We start from the raw sequence: 20,637 nt of genomic DNA on the forward strand, positions 1-20,637 counted from the left end.
CTAGGTAAGTGGGTAGATTCAGAGTTGTAAGTGTGAGGTTACGTGATGTGGTGTGTGTGCGTGTGTGTGTGTGTGTGTGTGTGTGTGTGTGTGTGTCGGGTTAGATGCTCAGGCAGGTTTAGAGTTAGGGTCAGCCGATAACTGAGGTGGACAGGGGCACAGTACTTTACAAAAAAACCCTTTCTCTGACAGTATCATTATTCCAACAAAGTATGTCTGAAGGTAATGTTAGACCCTAGTTTTTTTTTTTTTTAATGATCAGATAAGAAAGAGTTTGCATACCTTTTCGATCATTGCTGGTCCATCATTGTTTTGCTCCCAATATTTGTCAAGTTGTGTATTTAGTTATTTTTTTAATGTTGTGAAATAACCATGGTGTGTAACTTGTATAATAAATGAAACACCTTGCAGTACATGTGTAGGGAATGAATGGATAAATGCATTGATGCTACCAGCTGATATAGTTCCTCATGCTTCTATTGTCTGGATGGACACAGACAGAAAGATGTTGGAAAACATGCATATTTAAATGAAAGTGATATCTGGCAGTAAGGATCTGTACAGCTAACTGGATTTAACTATATAAATATTTAAATGCCTTTACCAAAATATGCATGCCAAGTCAAAACAGATCAGAGCAAGCAGCCTCTTCCCTAAACTGACCATCTCACTGAGAGTTCTAGGACCACTCTTTTAGTACAGAAGGCATGAACTACATTCAGGAATGTTCCATTCCACATGCAATAAGCAGTGGTTGCATGGTGTGATGTGTAACAACCATATACATGCTCTTGCTAAGGTCAGTCTATATGTCACAGACAGCAGGCTACTGAAATGGGAACATTTCTAACCATCGGGAAAACTTAAAAGGGATTTCAGATAACTGTCAAGACATCACCTCTAATCAAAATAAAGCAATATCCACAGGGGCTAACAAATTCCTTTAAAACCTTTGCTCTACCAGGGAGCCTGAGAATGGTAGCTCTGCATGAAAAAAAGGTCAGGTTACCTCTGTTTGTCAGCTCTGACCTTTACATTCTGAAATAATGGCTTTATTGTGTTTTTTCAATATGAATGCATTTTTATTAACATTATTTTTAAGTAACACTGAAATGCACAGCATTTCTTGACAACAGAGCTTGAAGCTGAAACCGCAGAGCAAAAGTAGAACCCACACTACAACAGCTTTGTACTTTTTATTGACAAAAAGGCATTTCTCATAATCATAATGTGATCCAGCCTCCTGGACAAATTAGTTTTGTCACAGAGACAAATAAGGCTGTACTCTGTATTTGAAACACTTACACTGTCAAAGTTGAAAGACTGTTTAGAAAAATGCAATAGCGTTGGTATAAAGAAAATAAGTCAACTTAATTATTACTTACTCTAAGACATCTCGGTTAAATTGCCTCTTGCTGTTGCCCAGAAATTCTCCTATCATTTGACGACTTAACCCTTTCCTCTGTAACAAGAAGTGAGCTACTCCAATTGGGGTATCAGGGATAAATCCTCGAGAAATTAGGAATTGGATTCCTTTGTCTGGATTTCTGAAAAGGAAAAATAGTATTAATTTGAAGGAATGTGTCAGTACTAACGAGGCATTAATTGCCTAAGAATTAATACCAATGATACAAGTTTGCATATTAAGTCTGAAAATTATGTTAGGATACGAACAGAGCAGAAAGTATTTTAAGGGTTTTAGTTTCACTTTATATTTCTGATTACAGTAACAATTAAGCACTGGTGCTAACATATTTTAAGAAACACAGTCAGTATAATTAATTCACAATGGTGAATTCACAGAAGTGAAAAGTCTCAGTCTTACAGTGACCATAAATATAAATGCCAATTTTGACAGAAAGGCTCCTCTAAGAAATGCTTTCAATGAACAGGCAAATATCCTATAAATTACAATAGACTGCCAGTGTTAACTTGGGATACTAAAAACATTCTGACATTTAATTAAACCATTTTTTATTTATAGTTGTTTATTTATTGCAACAGGAAGGGCACTCATTTCATTGTAGGCACTGGGTGTTTTTTCCATGAGTATGTGTCATCTTCACAGAATTATTAGTTAACAGCATTGTTTCAGTTAAACAGTTATTAAGAAAATGAACGCGCGCATCAAACAGCTAAATAGTTGATAGAGTTAACGTGCTACTGTTACCACTGGTTACTAACCTGTTACCACTGGTTAATAACCATGTTTCTTCCTATAACCATAACTTTTGCAGTTCATTAAGTAACCATTGTAGCAGTCTCATCTTTGGTGCTGAAATTTCAGAAAGTTGTGGGTTCTATTCCAACCTCAGGTAGCTTAAGTAATTTCAAGTACTGACACTGTAGTCGACCACAATGACTTCCTGCACTCTTGAATGTGCTGTCCTTCAGTATGGCCCCATTGCCTGCATTGGTGGTGACTCGGGTGGATGTCAAAACTCCCATGGCACTTATTGAAAAAAAAACTAAGGAAAGTTCTTTGTTGCCATGGTCAAATTTCCCCAAGTCATTATGATTACCACTTTAGGTCTACTCTGAAAAGAGGCCATTGCCCCTGCGAAGATAACCTGGTCAACAAAGAGTAAATACATTTCCATACATCTTAACTTTAGAAACAAGCTCTTCTCATAACACTGTCACTACACGAGTCAGCTCTGACACTCACAACACACACATACAGACACACATACACTAAATCTATCCCCTAATCTAACTTTGATCCTAACCCTAAATACTTACAATCACACACACACACACACACACACACACACACACACACACACACACACACACACACACAAACACATGGACACACAATCTTTTGCCTTATCTAACTCTTACTCTAATCCTAACCCACACATATTCTCACAAAAACATACACACACACACACACACACACACACACACACACACACACACACACACACACACACGCACACACAATCTTTTGCCTTATCTAACTCTTACTCTAATCCTAACCTACACATATTCTCACAAAAACATACATACATACACATACACACATACACACACACACACACACACACACACACACACACACACACACACACACACACATCTAATATACATCTCATTTATCTTTTTTGGCAAAGCAAACATCCAATGAAACGTCCGTTCGACAAACCAGACATTTGCACAAGCAACCCTGCACTTCTGGCTGTTGACCAAAGCAACAGTGGACCCAACACACACACACACACACACACACACACACACACACACACACACACACACACACACACACACACACACACACACACACACACACACACACACATATATATATATATATATATATATATATATATATATATATATATGTGTGTGTGTGTGTGTGTGTGTATATGAATGCGTGTGTGTAAGAGAGGGAGGGTTAATTGAGGACAGGATGTTATGTATACATACACATCATTATGTGTTCTTCAGAGCTTTCATAGGTTCATAGGTAGGTACTAGGCTATTGTCCCTAGGGCCTATATAAGCCTAGCCAAAAAAGTTACCCTGGCGTTCGCCACCCAAGAAAATTATTTTCCTGTGCCCCTGTCGAGCAAAGCCACAGACGTGATCCCCGGGGTGAATTTCCTATCTCCCATCCAGTCATCAAGATTTTTCTTGATGAGTACTAATGAGGAGCTTTGTTTGATATAGGTAGGTATTTTTTCCAGAGTATGGGGAAGTCTCTGGTACAGGAATCTATCCCTCCAGCATGTTCTGTTTATTGTGGTGACAAGGTTTAGATCCCTAGAGCATGTAGCTCAGAGGGATTTGGATTTCTTTAAGTGGAGCATGTCCAACAGCTCTGGGTTTGACATAGCTTTGTATGTTAGGCAGAGATCGCCTCTGAGTTGGTGATATGCGATGGAGTAAAGCTGGAGTTTTTTGAGATGGTCTGCATAGGGCATCTATTTGAGGCCAGTAATCCTCTTTGTGAAGTATTTCTGTGGCCTTTCTAGTTGCTGTAGATGTCTTGTGAGGTACATACCAAAAGTGGCATTGTACTCTATAATGGGTCTAATGAGTGATGAGTAGAGGGGAACAATGACCTCTTTTTTCCTGGATGAGAAACCCTTTGTGATGAGGTGTGCCACATAGAAGGATTTCCTGACTACTGTGGCAATGTGATTATCAAAGGAGACACTACTGTCCACCTGTGTCCCAAGGTCTCTTATGACACTTTCGGTGTTAAGCAGACTACCGCCTATGTGGTAGTTTATGGGTACAGAGTTTTTACCAAAAGGAATGACAATGCACGTTTTGGCATTGAACTTGAGGCCAGGGCTTTAACACCAGGCATCTGTCTCAGTGAGGCCCTTTTGTAGGATGTCCACATTGTTAGGAGTTTCAATTATGGCTCCTAGTTTGCAGTCATCTGCGAACTTCATTAGCCAAAGACCTTCTGTGTTAGCCTGTACTTCTGAGAAGTAGATACCAAACAGGAGAGGACCCAGGACTGAACCCTGTGGTACTCCACTTGTCACTGGTCTGAAGTCGGATTTGGAGTCTGCTACTTTCACATTGTGGGTTCTGTCAGTGAGCCAGTTGGCAACCCATCTTGTGACATAGGGATTTATACCTAGTTTAGTGAGTTTGTCTATAATTCCAGAGTGGGGCATGGTGTCAAAAGCCTTGGCGAGATCTAGATAGGCTGTGTGAACCACCTTATCCTCATCTACGGCATTGGAGACCGCTTCAAAGAAGTCTATCAGGTTTAGAAGACATAATCTGCCTTTTACATACCTGAACTGGGTGGGGTCCAGAGTTTGGAGATTACCAATGTCATTGTTTATTAAGTTCAATGATGTTCCATAGCCTTGCAGACCAGGCTCGTCAGGCTAATGGGGCGGTAGTTCCCGGGGTCCGTGGTGGCTCCCCCTTTGAGAAGTGGGATAACCATTGCTGTGCGCCACTCAGTGAGCACAAAGCCTGAGGTGAGGCTATGATTGAACATGGTACTTAGATGGGGTGCCAGTTTGTTCTGTAGTTCATGTAGAATGCTGACTGGCATGTTGTCAGGTCTCATGTATGCTGTGTTCTTGGCTTTGGACAGTGTGGTTTTTACCTGTGCAGCCATGATTACAGAAACTTTGCAAAGTTAACACTGAACCTATCTGCCAGGATGTTGGCAATATCAGTTGGTTCTGTAGATTTAGTGCCATTGTGCTGTAACTCAGAGCAGATTGGAGTGCTGCCACTGAGATTCTTGACATAGCTATAGAATGGTTTGTGGTTGTCTTTAGAATCAGTGGTGATTTTGTTTTCGTAACTAGCTTTGGAGGATTTTATGAGGAATATCAGCTTTTTACTGAGGCTGACCAGGGAGTTCCTCCAATCATGGGATTTTACTCTTTTGTGCAACAGTTTCTTTCTTTCTTCTGTTGTAGAGTTTGTTTATGGCTGGGGACCACCAGATTGGCTTCCTTTTTTTGGAGGATAGCATCTTGGTTCTGTTAGGGATTGCATTATCCATGCACTCGTGTAAGTGCTTATAAACTGCATTTGTGTAGGATTCAGCAGTTGTACCTCTGTTGTTCATCTGCATGGGTGTCGTGAAGTTTGTCACTTCTGTCTTAAGAAGCGTGAAGTTGGCTTTGGAGAAATTTGTTATGGTGGTTTCCCTAATGGGGGGTGGGGGAGGGATGTGGATGTCTAGGGTGATTAGCTTGTGGTCAGATATGACCAACGAGGAACTGACCTCTGGTGTGGAACACCAGTTGCCCATGTTGGTAATGACCAGGTCTAGGATATTGCTGCCCCTGGTGCAGGTGTGGATAAGTTGATCCAAGGTGTTAGAATTTATGAATTCCAGAAAATGTTGAGCAAAAGAGCTGCTACATGAGTAGTTTTCCCAGTTAATGATGGGGTAGTTGAAATTGCCCATTATTAGGGTGTTAGGTTGTACCCTAATATTTTCTAGTGTATCAAGAAATGAGGAGTGGGAATCCTGGGGCATGGTGGGGGATCTGTAGCAAGCTACAATTTAGATTGTGGTCTTGCCCAGAGTTAGTTGCACTTGGATCATCTCGGATGCATTATGCTGAGGAAGTAGCCTGGAGGTGTAGATATCCTTAATGAATATGGACACACCTCAACCTTTAGTGTTTCGGTCCAGGTTAGGTGGCCGAAAGGTGTGGTATGAATTATAGCCTGGTAATGCAGGGGTGCTCTCTGGAGTCTTGAACCAGGTCTCTGTCACTGCACAAATGTCGACATTCACCATTTTAAGGGGTGCCTCGAGTGAGTGCATTTTGAGGTTTAGACTTCTAGCACTGAGTAGCATTACCCTCAGATTTTGCTTGCTTGTACCTGTTATGGTGGTGAGTTTGTCATTTGAACCTTGCCTAAGAAAGGCACTATAAGGGTGGCAAGAGCCTTAGCCAGTATCCGGAATTCCAAGGGCGACAGGTGCATGTCAACTGAAAAAGAGATACAGCCCTGAAAAAGTAAATGCTAGGAAACTAAAAATGAAGTCCTCACACTGTCAACAAAAACATACAAAAATAAGAGGGCTGGAGGGAGGGACTGAATGGCTACTGTAGCAGTGATCATTCCAACATCTGCTGTTATGGTAAGTTTATTTACACAACTGCAGTGTTCTTCATTGAACTCGGCTTCATTAGTTTTACCTATATGGTTAGACTACTATATTTTATATTAACCAGGATGAGGAAGGATGGGAGTCAAGGAGCCCTTGGTGAATGGTCCCTGCAATGCCTGATGTAGACCCAGAGAAGGAATTTATTTTATAGAGCTTTGTAAATGTATGCACAGAGTACCATGTTTCCATTTCTAGAATATTTCTAGAATCTAACCCTTTCCAAAAAGCCACAGATGACGTCATGACCCAGATAGACTGAGCCTTTACCCTGCTTGTAATTGCCTTATTGCAGCAGGTATAATAAAATATAATAGCATGTGACAACCACTGGAGATTGTCTGCTTTGACACAGGTTGTTCGTTCTTCTTACCTTCATAAGAAATAAATAACTGATCAAAGTTTCTTAAAGATTTAGTTCTGTCAAAATAATAATTGAGTTTTCTGTGGACATTCAGAGTATGGATGATCTTTTCTCACTCATTTCTAGGCTCTAAAAAGAAGACAGGGAGATGGATGGCTTGGCTGAAAATAACCTCTGACATTACTTTAGGTATAAAGAAAGGATTAGTTCTTAACCACCTTATCTTTGTGGAAAATAAGATAAGGTTCACCCATCATAAGTGCTTGCAACTCAGATACTCTTCTTTCAGAGGTCAGAATAAACATCAGAACTGTTTCTGTGCTAAGAACCTCAAATTAGCCTGGTAAGCTGGTTCAAATGGAGAGGAGTTAACTTTTCTAGAACAAAAGATCCCAAGGAAGAGCCACCTGTTTTGTATGAGGCTTGGTATGTAACACTCTATTGAAAAAAAAAACATTTTGACATAGGAATGTATTTTAAGGGGCAGATCAAAGGGCAGATATGCTAAAATGGCTGGCAAATGAATCTTGATGATTCTGAGGAATAAAAAAGGACAGTGGATAATAACTCACAGAAATATTGGATAAACAGAGTAATACTAGCCTTTAAATGGTCTTGGGTCTTGTCTTGGCACCAACTAGAAAATCATTAAATTTGTTAATATATATGATTTCCTAGTAGCATGTTTTCTTGTATCATTTAATAGCTGCTGCACATCCTCAGAAAATGGATGCCTAAAATGTATTAAGATTCTGTCATTTAGGTAGTTAGTTGCAGTTGTTTGGGGTCAGGATGTAACAAACACCACCTCTTCTGTGTGAGTAGGTCCAGTCTATGAGTAAATATTCTGATAATTGTCCTTGTCCATTTCCAAAAGAAGGGAAAACCACTGTTGTCTGGGCCAGAAAGGAATCACCACAATGATGTTTGGAAAGTCCTTCTGAATCTCCAGAATGACCCTGGATTTTCCCCTGATGAGGCCTTGTTTTGAGTGGAAAACTCAGGTATAGCTCTAGTTATAGATTTACTTTTTCTTGCTGAAGAAAAGTGTTTTTGAGGAATCTAGGAGGCATCCCTGCTAAGCAATCACTTGAAGTATTAAGCAATACTTTTGGATAGTCTACTGAAACCACAGTCTGTGCAAGAGATTTCTTATCCAAGTGATAGATTACTGACACATGGTAAAATACTCTGCAAAGGTAAGCAAGTCATCTAAATAAAGAAAAAAATGTGAAAATCTTGAATCTACAGCAAGCTATCACTGGATTGGGATGCATTTTGAATACCCTAGGAGCAGCAGATATCCCAAAGGATAATGTAGAAAACGGAATGTGATGATAAGTATCATTTAAATTTAGGGTCACTGAAAAACTTAAATAGGGAATGAAAGAAGGGACAGCATTGTGATCTTTGGAACTTTCAGAAATTGGTTTAGAAAGGAAAAATCTAAAATGGATCTCCATGAGGTGTCTTTCTTTTATTCAGAAACATTCTTGAATAAAAACCTTCTCCATGACAAGAAAGAACAACTTCTGTCACCCCTTAAGGTAGCAGATGCTGAATGACAGGAGTAAAAAATAAGTTATTTCTGTTGGATCTGGAAGAGTCACCTGAAAAGGACATACAGACTGACACAGAGATCTGTATACCTAATGAATAACTCTGAGACTATCTGTTGTTCAAGAGAGAAATGGAAGACTAGATTGTTGAGAAGAATTGAATGCCTGTCAGAGTAGGGGGATTCCATAGATAGCCATTCACACTTGTTAGATTGTCATTGTTTTTTGGGGGGACTTCTTTATTTAGAGCCCCTTTTTGCCATTGCTTTTTAAAAGTCTGCTTACCAGCAGCTTGTTGTGTCTGCTTATTTTGCCTTTTGTAAATGTTTGTAGAGGTAACTGCAAAAACTTTGACAAGTTGGAGTAGATGGCTGAAAAATCTCTTGGAATTAGCTTCCCATTTTCATCACACTTTCTAAGGATGGGATCAGCAGATGGCTAAAATACAACCTCTCCATCTAAGGGTCAATTCCAGTTTCAGCCTTTTCATCCTCGGGAAGGTTTTATGTCCCCAACCAAGTAAGCCACCTCTTAACAGTTGCAGTACCACCAGCTCTGGAAATGGCATCAGCTGACCCATTAAGCACACTTCAAAGATTGTTTAGTCACTTGATCCACAGAAGCAATAAGATTACACAAAGGTGATTCTTCCTCAGATGAGGGAAACAAAGTCATAATGATTCTCATATTCTCAAAAGAGAAACACACGAGTAAGAATTCTAAAAATATGTGTTGCAGAAATACATTCTCCGCTGCTAGAATAACAGGGAAACTGAAGTAGTTTCAGGAAATTCCAGTTACAATAAATCACAATATTTATTTTATAACAGTGGAAGATCATTATGTGTCCACTGAAACAACTGATTTACTCTGGATATGGTTTCAGAAACAGAAAATCCTTCCAAGGGACTATCAGAAGAAACACTCTCCTCAGAATTACAAGCCTGAGGTGATGAAACAGAAGTTGTAACCTCAAAAACATTTTCCTGTTCAATGTTCTGAACATCCTTGGATAGTGAAGAATTCCTTTTTTCCCTTAGGAGAAACTCAAGAACAGGCAGCGTCAAGAGTCTGAACTAAGTCCTGAGATAAGCCCAATAAATCATTCCTGTTCAAAGTAATTTTTCACTGTTTCCTATCTTAAAAGTAGTACTTTTACAGAAAAAGTCAACGCTCTGGCTAACTAAATAAATAAAAAGATGTAGAAGGACTTTTACCCCTGAAGGGAACTTATCATCAATGGAGAAGCCTTAGCTGACCATTGATTCTTGAAAGCCTGTGAGAGGAGTGCTCTTAGGTGGCAGAAAAGTTCTGAAGGACTTCGTGCTCATACCATTTTTTTTTTCTTCGGCTCTGCTTGAGCTGGTTAATGGTTTAACTACATGGAAGATGCTGCTAAGCTTGAGTAGCTGGACAGCTGTTATATCCTTGGCAAAATATAACTCATACAGCTAACGCTACTGCAGCAGTGGACAAATGAAGAACATAAGGGAAGATATCACACTATCTTTATGGGGATTGTTTCAAAAATTAATAATCACTACAAAGGCATTCTGTACAAGAATCACCCCCATGGGGGGAGTAGTCACAGAAGGGCTTGCTCCTGAAAGAAATGGTTTGTTCTTTTGTTCTTTTTGCTGCATGCAGCTTTGATGAGTACATTACTGGATAGTTTAACTCATGCAGTTCTTTGTTTGCAGGTTCCATATTAACTTTATATAGTGATTTATCTGTCACCCACTATTTTTTGAACAATCTTTTTCTTTTTGCTCTTTTTACCCCAATGTTCACTTTCAGTCAACCATTAAGCTCTGCTATGGAAAATCAGAGCCATCATTTAGGCAATCATCAAAGATGGTTTGAGGTTTTCTGTTTAGTTTCTCCGGTTCTAATGCATCCACCCAGCAAGGCATAGGGAGAGGGTATGCAATGAGCTGATGGTGGAGGCTATTCAATCATTTCTGCAGGGGGCATTCCCTTCATGCAGCCCTGCTCCACCAGCAATGCATAAGCAATGAACTACTTGGTATCCACCAGGTAGCTAACACTATTCAGTGTGCTCCATAGTGTGTACAAACCCACTCTTCCCCCCTGAGAGGCAAGTGGACCACTCTCCATCACTCCTTCCCATCACTGTCTGTCTCTCCCAGCATTAGGGCCATGAATTGACTCCTGGTAGCCTGGTTCACAGTCAGGAATCGGTCCCCTGCCCACAGTGTCAAGCCCTTGCAGTAATCTTAGTACAATCTGAATCAAACAAATCTGTGCAAAACTGCTCAAGTGAAAAAAGTAAGATGGTAGTCTTAGAATTTCTCTGTAATATGTATTTGTGGATAGGAGCTGGATTCTAAAACATACCAATGTTGCTGAAGAATTAACCCAGCAAGTACTACTGACCTGATTGATGTGATCTATCCCTAGAAATACTACACCCATGACTGACAGTGACATGGGAGGGGATCTGTAGTGGCCTATAACAGGAAGTCATGATGCTCCCTGGCTGCTATAACACAGGTGATCTCTGCTCTCTCACCCAGAATAGATGTGACCCAGATAGCATTATACCATCAACATAATACACAGTATGATTCCCTAACATTCATTGTCTAATGCTTTCAAGGTATATCCCATGAGGTTCTGATGCCATTCAATGACGTGTAAGCCTTGAAGGAAGAGAAAAACAAATGTCTGCAGATGGTAATCTAGATGGGACAGCAACAACTGTAGTCATGTAGACAGTAAAGATACCGGAACTGGAATTAATACATTATACAGGCATCCACTGTACCTACACTTTTTAAGTGGGCACCCCTTTCATCAAAAGAAGGGGATTGTGAAGGGACAATTTATTCATGCTGCCAGAATGTGTAGTGATTGGGCTGACTTTTTACATGAAATAGAATTTATGAAGAAACTATTCTTGGAAAGGGGGAATCCCGAATCTTTATTGGGAAAGTTGGCCAACGAGATTATTGCTAACAGAGATACTAAATACCCTCCTTTATTAGGTGCTGGACTTTTGGTAAGTCCTGTAAATTTTGTAAGTCCAGTTCCATCATTAGACAGTGGTCGAAAGCTAGACAATAGTTTTATTTACACCTATTCACTTGAAGCCTCTGATATAGAGAACATTATCTGGAAACACTGGCCTATACTTACGTTGCATGATGAACTCAAAGAACTAGTACAGACACACCCTAGTTTTGTGAGGAAAAGGGACACTAACCTTAAAAAACTATTTGAGAAGAGAGATATTTTGAGTTCTGCAACTAATAGACGCAGATTAGGTACTTTTAAATGCGGTGCCTGTAAACAATGTGATGCTATAATGAACGAATGCAATTTATACATTCCAGCTAGGAAATTTCTTTTTAAATCTAGTAGTTATTCTAATTGTTCAACAAAAGGTGTAGTTTATTTAGGGGTATGTACAGTATGTACAAGTTTTTATGTGGGTAAGACAGAGAGACCTATTCGGAGGCGTATTTATGAACATTTATATGATATTTCTAAGCAAAAAGAAACTAACGCCTTTTATAAACACACAGTTTCCTGTCCTAACATGAACCTCAAATTTATGGTGTTAGAACAAGTTGTACATGAACCTAGAGGTGGAGACTGGGAAACCACATTTGAGTATCGGGAACTTTTATGGCAATTGAGACTGGATGCAGGGAAACCGCCTGGACTCAATGACAGCATGAACATCAGTAGTGTCCTGAGGTTGAGAACTGCTCTATTATAGTGTTTAATTTTTTCTAACTTCTTCTCCTTTTTCCCCTTTTGTCATAATTGTTTCTAGGTTGATATGGATCTGTGAATTACATTATGCTCGAGGTCACTTAGGCAGATTTTAGTGCTAGTTTTTTACTAGTTTTTAGAGATTGGTACTTTTATTTTTATTTTTATCAAATATCCATCAACTTACTCAACTTTATTAATCACTATATCAGATTTTTTCTATATTTAGACACATATTTGACACATGTCTGGACAGCATAAGTTTGGTTTAAGTAATTTTATAATATTTTACAAATTAATTAATAAAAAATTTTTTAACAACACTTTTTAACAATTTTAACAATTTATAAACTTTTTAACATGCTAAGAGTAGAGCAATGGTGTAGTACTAAGGTTATTAATTACACAAAGTTTTAATTCATTTGATGAATTTCTTGTTAAATTAATTGACAGTTGAATCATGTTAATTACTTGATGAAATGATTTTATAATTGTGATTTTCATATTTATAGTGTATGACATTATGCACATAACATTTATTTTATTCCTTTATGTCTATGTTATATGAAACATTATGTACTTTGCAATCCTTTGCGTACAATTTAATTATATCTCTTCAACATTTTACTGAATTTATGATCCAACAATTAATCAATTAACTAATTAATTATTTACACCATGTGACTTTGGCTTAGTATATAATAATTGAGCATCATGCATTTTATCATACATGATAAAGCTCGGTATTGAACCGAGCGAAAGCGCTTGTTCTAGTGTGGTGGCTTCCTATAAAGGATTTATCGACAGTTTCGTTTGGTGTTTTGTCCTTGGGTCGTGAAGTACTGTTTTGGTCTTCTGATTTCACTTGTTTCTTTGGTTTTGATCATCATGACCGATGGGCTTGCTCCAACTGACTTTACGGACACTCCACAAGTGTTAAGAAACCAGGGTGACGATATTCCAATCACCCGTGCAGAATTCAACAAAGTCTGGGCTTCAATTAACCAGCTCACTAACATGCTCAAAGATATGCAGAGCGACGCATTATCTACTTTGCCAGGTAATCAGCAGCAAGGGCTCGAACAGAGAAAGAAACGTTCTCATAATACTGCGACAGGAAGATCTCCTGAGCGAAGGCAAGAATCTCCTGGTTGCTCTCAGTCAGCAGTACTAGATGCTGAACAAGGAACTAAAACACCGAGACCGCAAACGGAGCCAAGGGGCTCTACAGATGAACAACTTAATCATTTTAATTTCAACGCCTGGACAGAACGGCAGTTTTTGTTTAGTAAAGGTACTGTGTCTCTTAATCATAACAACAATACGGATTGTGATTTTCAGAGGTTAAAAAACAAGTTATATGCATATAAAAGTAACCAGCTGGAGATTAATTATCTCAAAGAATGTGTAGTAGTCAAGCGTGTTCCGAAGGGTTTACGCTTGTACAAATTCCCTAATAATGTTCAACAGGGAACGGTTTACTATGACAAGTTATGTTCAATTTTTGACAAGGCTGGACTTGACATGCTTAATGTGATGATACAGGAGTACGAGGCGAAGGCTGATACTCTTTTAAAAGAGTTGAATGTGTTGAATAATGCTTTAGTTAACGATAGTGACTTTTGTGCTGTGAAAAAGAGTTATGACAATGTATTTAGAGAAGTTGACTCTCATTGCGTTAGAATTGTTGAGCGTAAAATTCGTAAATTGGAAAGAGATTTAATTGATTATAGGGAAGGGTTAGCCTATCCCAAACCTGGTAAAACATGTAGAGATCACACCAATTTTGATACAGGGGTTAATCATGGTGTGAGGGACAACAACCACCCAGATTCTTATGTGCAACCATTACGTAGAAGTGAGAGGTTGGCGGAGAAGGGAAGAAAGGACTCTACCCAGAATTTTCACCAAGCCCTGGACAGATTAGGGGGAAGGGGCAGAGATTTTACCAACAAGGTTGGAACACCAGACACACTTAGAGGTTCACGCTGTTGATGTACACAGTAGGTTATCAGATGATTTCTGTATTGAAAGTACTAGCGAATATGCTGTTTTCAAAAAAGATAATTTCATTATTTATAATTACACAGATTTTGAATAGAACAAAGTATTTTTTGATTTATTCACTCGTGGTTTTCAGTTTATTCCACTGCGTTCATTTAATTTAACTCAGGCACTCATAGATGCCAAATTGTTTACTAGAAAGTTAAACTTATCGTTATTCTTTAAGGAACAGACTTATATTAAGAATTAACTAAGTAGAAGCAGTACTTTTAACGCCCCGTGCACCCTTCCATCAAGGTGTTTGAAGAACTAATAGAGAAAGATTTGAGAAATCTACACTCTCACAGCACAGTCTCTGAACCTACTAATTTGAACAAGGAAGAAGTAGAGTTAGTGAATTCTTTTAAAGGTCAAAACATTAGAGTCATGAAGCCTGATAAAGGAGGGGGTGTGGTTTTAATGTACGGATCTGACTAGGATTCATATTTATACACCATGCTACAAGATGTAGACCAGTACGAAACTGTTTCCAGGAATGAAGTGAATTTAGCGGTATCAAAAATTAATTTTACACTTATTGACCATTTATTACAAGGAGCAATAAGTGAAAAACTATTCAATTATTTACATGTTAATAGACCTAGAACACCAGCTATTTTTGGGATCCCAAAAACACATAAGGGACTGGATCCATTAAAATTCAGACCTATTGTATCTGGAGCCGGTAGTATAACAGAACCCCTTGCTAAATTTATTGATTATGTTACTAAAAACTTTGTTTCTACCTTAAGTTACATCTGTAAGGATTCATGGGATTTTCTTAAAGGAATTACACCCTCATTGTACAACACTGAAACGTATATGGTGACGATAGATGTTATTGAACTTTTTCCCAGTATTCCTCATAGTATTGGCATGGAATGGTTTAATGAAGTTCTGGTTTTAGAAACAAAGTTAGGTAACAAAGTAACCAACTTGGTCACAGAATTTATGGAGACAGTTTTACTGAACAACTTTATTTACTTTAATGGCGAATTCTTTAAGCAAAGAAAAGGGGTTGCTATGGGTGCCCCATGTGCTTCCCTCTATGCCAATTTGGTATTACATAAATGGGAACAGAAATACATTTTTGCAACAGACTGGACACAGTTCATCACCCACTACAAAAGATACTTGGACGACATTTGTATCCTATGGAATGGTCCGTTAGAACAGTTTTGTGAATTCTTTAATTACATTAATTCCACTACCACTTTTTTGTCTTTCACCTGTAACATCAGTGAAAGAGAGCTGCACTATTTAGATGTCTCTTTACACAAAGATGACTTTAACAATGGGTTTTCTTCTAAGCTTTTTAGAAAACCTAGTTTTTCTAATTCGTACCTACACTTTTTAAGTGGGCACCCCTTTCATCAAAAGAAGGGGATTGTGAAGGGACAATTTATTTGTGCTGCCAGAATGTGTAGTGACTTTTTACATGAAATAGAATTTATGAAGAAACTATTCTTGGAAAGGGGGTATCCTGAATCTTTATTGGGAAAGTTGGCCAACGAGATTATTGCTAACAGAGATACTAAATACCTTCCTTTATTAGGTGCTGGACTTTTGGTAAGTCCTGTAAATTTTGTAAGTCCAGTTCCATCATTAGACAGTGGTCGAAAGCTAGACAATAGTTTTATTTACACCTGCTCACTTGAAGCCTCTGATATAGAGAACATTATCTGGAAACACTGGCCTATACTTACGTTGCATGGTGAACTCAAAGAACTAGTACAGACACACCCTAGTTTTGTGAGGAAAAGGGACACTAACATTAAACAACTATTTGAGAAGAAAGATATTTTGAGTTCTGCAACTAATAGACGCAGATTAGGCACTTTTAAATGCGGTGCCTGTAAACAATGTGATGCTATAATGAACGAATGCAATTTATACATTCCAGCTAGGAAATTTCTTTTTAAATCTAGTAGTTATTCTAATTGTTCAACAAAAGGTGTAGTTTATTTAGGGGTATGTACAGTATGTACAAGTTTTTATGTGGGTAAGACAGAGAGACTTATTCGGAGGCGTATTTATGAACATTTATATGATATTTCTAAGCAAAAAGAAACTAACGCCTTTTATAAACACACAGTTTCCTGTCCTAACTTGAACCTCAAATTTATGGTGTTAGAACAAGTTGTACATGAACCTAGAGGTGGAGACTGGGAAACCACACTTGAGTATCGGGAACTTTTGTGGCAATTGAGACTGGATGCAGGGAAACCGCCAGGACTCAATGACAGCATGAACATCAGTAGTGTCCTGAGGTTGAGAACTGCTCTATTATAGTGTTTAATTTTTTCTAACTTCTTCTCCTTTTTCCCCTTTTGTCATAATTGTTTCTAGGTTGATATGGATCTGTGAATTACATTATGCTCGAGGTCACTTAGGCAGATTTTAGTGCTAGTTTTTTACTAGTTTTTAGAGACTGGTACTTTTATTTTTATTTTTATCAAACATCCATCAACTTACTCAACTTTATTAATCACTATATCAGATTTTTTCTATATTTAGACACATATTTGACACATGTCTGGACAGCATAAGTTTGGTTTAAGTAATTTTATAATATTTTACAAATTAATTAATAAAAATTTTTTTAACAACACTTTTTAACAATTTTAACAATTTATAAACTTTTTAACATGCTAAGAGTAGAGCGATGGTGTAGTACTAAGGTTATTAATTACACAAAGTTTTAATTCATTTGATGAATTTCTTGTTAAATTAATTGACAGTTGAATCATGTTAATTATTTGATGAAATGATTTTATAATTGTGATTTTCATATTTATAGTGTATGACATTATGTACATTACATTTATTTTATTCCTTTATGTCTATGTTATATGAAACATTATGTACTTTGCAATCCTTTGCGTACAATTTAATTATATCTCTTCAACATTTTACTGAATTTATGATCCAACAATTAATCAATTAACTAATTAATTATTTACACCATGTGACTTTGGCTTAGTATATAATAGTTGAGTATCATGCATTTTATCATACTTGATAAAGCTCGGTATTGAACCGAGCGAAAGCGCTTGTTCTAGTGTGGTGGCTTCCAATAAAGGATTTATCGACAGTTTTTTTTGGTGTTTTGTCCTTGGGTCGTGAAGTACTATGTAGGCAGTAAAGATACCGGAACTGGAATTAATACATTATACAGGCATCCACTGAATGATTGCAACTGAAGAGGCATACAACATAAGGAAGTTCAAGCCTCAGCTACATACCTCTCAGCTGTACAGATTTTCACAGAATGTCCAGATTTTTGCCTCAAATTTTTGGTCTGTTCCTCTTAAAAATCTTGTTTTTTATTACAAATAACTGGGATCATCAAAGGATTAAAGTCCATAAATAATGACATGTATTTGATTTTCAGACTTCATCTCCTTCAGAAAATGTGTGAAAACATGAATCCTGTTATTCTAACAACTTTCTAAGTTTATAAGACCAATATCTAAAATCTGTCCCTATTTTTGGGCCTTTGTCCCCCCATTTTGTTAGGCTTTGTCCAGATTTCTTGTGCTAAGGGGTTGAGAGGTATGCTCAGCTACACCTTAGCCATGGCACATGTGCACACTATGGTAAACACAGGGAAGCTCCATCTTAACTATGGCACACATGTATGATATGATAAACACAGGGAAGTTCCATCTTATCTATGGCACACATGTATGATATGATAAACACGGGGAAGCGACAGCTTAACTATGGCACACATGTATGATATGATAAGCATGGGGAAGCGACATCTTAACTATGGCACGCATGTACGATATGGTAAACAGGGAAACTCCATCTTAACTATGGCTTAAGTGCACACTATGGTAAATACAGGGAAGCTCCATCTTAACTGTGACACACATGTATGATATGGTTAAAACAGGGAAGCTACATCTTAACTATGGCACATATGTACAATATGATAAACACAGGGAAGCTTCATCTTAACTATGGCACACATGTATGATATGATAAACACGGGGAAGCGCCATCTTAACTATGGCACACATTCATGGTATGATAAACACAGGGAAGGTCCATCTTAACCATGGCAAGTGCACATTATGGTAAACACAGGAAAGCTCCATGTTAACTATGGCACACATACATACTATGGAAATATAGGGAAGATAACAATGGTACATCACTGGTTGTGATGTTGGTTTCAACACCAGTAAACATGTACCAGCTACCTTTGTCATGTTCTCATGGAATGCCACTATCTGTGGGTAGCCTGTCACCAGCAGTGTGTGGAATTGCTGCTGCTTGTAGTCCAGCATGCACATACAGAAACAGTGCAGCTCATGCCTGACCAGCCTAGAGGAGTACCCCATGGGCATTTGGTCATGGTATGATGCTGATGACTAAAGAGGCGCTGAGTGTTGTGTGTGTAATAGAAAGCCATGCAGCTCTTATATATGTTCAGGGAAGGATACAGGGACCTCAGATGCTGAAGCAATTGTGCAGGACACGCTTGTAGTTTGTGTCTGCATACTACGTGTGAGATAATGATATATCACTCTTGCATCACACATTTCCATTAGCTATAGATCATTTGCATGGCAGTGTGGTCACATACATGCATGCATTTGTAGTTACCTAAATACAATAGTGTTTTTAAACTTTTTAGCACACATATTCAAGAATGTGTTGGATCCCTGTGTCATGCATCTGCTGTGCTCTCTTCTGTCTGTATTGTTGTGCAGAGCATGCCCTAGATGGTGGTGCATAATCCTAATGTTGCTGTGAGTTTCCAGCATTATCTGCTGCAGAGGGTAGTGTTGTGGTAGTACGCATGATGTTAGGCAGGATATAGCAGACAGTAAATATCTGCCAGGCTTTGGCCAATGAGTATGGCAGTATTCCACCGGAGTCATTCAAACTTCGGGACCTCATCATGAGATGAACAAAGACATATTCAATAATGTTATGATGGCTTCTGTGGGCACTGTTTTATGACACCTGCTCCATTATTTGAAATGATTGTATGGGTGTGAGCAACTATGGCTGGGAGTATCCAACATCAGCTAGTAGTTTACTGTGATATATTAGTCCACTTTCAAGGGCCTGGTAATGGGTGGTAGAGTGCAAATGCTGGCATTACGGTTGCTACTACAATTACATATACATGCATCTGTTATCTAACCCTTGTGATCACATACCACCTGAAAATGTATGTAGTGGTATCTATGTCAGTTTACACAAGCAGATGCATAACTGGTGTCTGGCTTCAGGATTAAAACACACACGGTATCCACTGCAGCTAGTACCCCACAGAAGCGGCAAACTTTGAGCAATCCACACCTCAGTGATGTCCATGCTTCCTGTGTCTGCAACATTTAAATATTTGTCTCTGCATGGCGCACTGAATAGTCATAGATCTGAAGTAGAATCCATCTAGATGATACCTGCATTACCCAGTACTATCATCAGCTGACCTCAGAAAAGATCCTGCAGCCAGGATTGTCACTACAGTTATTATTCATTTCTGTAGCAGTATAGTGCTCCCCAGCACCTTATACCTTCATTTGGTGCTTGTGTATCCATTCATAAATCACAAATTGTTCCTGCCTTGAGAATATTATGCACAAAACCCATGGTCTGCTACGCCACCCACCATGGGTGACACATGGAGTGACCTATCTCAGCTATTGCCACACTGCCTTTGATCATATTAAATATGATACATGGGATACAATCTACATTTTTGTGACTGTCCACATTTCTATTTATATAAGCATTTAACTCCTGAAATGCATTCTCAGACATTTTGGTAGGTAAATGGCATGACTTCCTGGAAGTATATGGATTTATTTACATATAAGCTCCCTCCAACATGTCTTGTTCACCTAACTAAAGTGCAAGGTACATAGATCATTTAAGGCTGTTCTTCAGCTGACAGACCTAAATCCAATTACCCTGCAAGCAGGTATCAACGATTCCCACAAAACTATTCATCAAACTTAACAAAGTACAAGGTGTATACATCATTTAAAGTTGTTCTCCAACTAAGAGAACTACATCGTGTACAATCATCCTGCCATAATGTGTCACAGACCCCCTCCCTCCCCCCCGGCAACTCACTGAACTAAACAAAGTATAAGATACATATGTTTGCCTTTTATGGCATACCATTTTGATGTGTAGGTTGTCTTTATTTCTGACTGGATTACATAAACATGCATCCATAAGAGTGACTTACCTCAATCAGTTCTTAACAGAAGACAGCACTGCCACAATTTAAAGCCTGTTACTGTAGTTGTAAGCCACATACTTTGAATGCATCTCTACATTAG

At 38.4% G+C, this 20,637-nt stretch overlaps 1 protein-coding gene across 3 annotated transcripts in view; it reads right to left on the reverse strand.

Annotated features, from left to right (window-relative positions):
* Positions 1 to 20,637, reverse strand: part of IQSEC3 (IQ motif and Sec7 domain ArfGEF 3) — a 3,183,686-nt gene that overhangs the window by 1,320,282 nt on the left and 1,842,767 nt on the right. For all 3 annotated transcript variants that reach the window (XM_044087614.1, XM_044087612.1, XM_044087613.1), the window contains one exon: positions 1,386 to 1,547. In XM_044087614.1, the coding sequence (XP_043943549.1) occupies positions 1,386 to 1,547 (162 nt within the window). The remainder of the gene's footprint in view (positions 1 to 1,385; positions 1,548 to 20,637) is intronic.

Source organism: Protopterus annectens, chromosome 11.part0 (assembly GCF_019279795.1).
Source record: "Protopterus annectens isolate FY-2018-M chromosome 11.part0, PAN1.0, whole genome shotgun sequence".
In the NCBI taxonomy this organism is placed as follows: Eukaryota; Metazoa; Chordata; order Ceratodontiformes; family Protopteridae; genus Protopterus; species Protopterus annectens.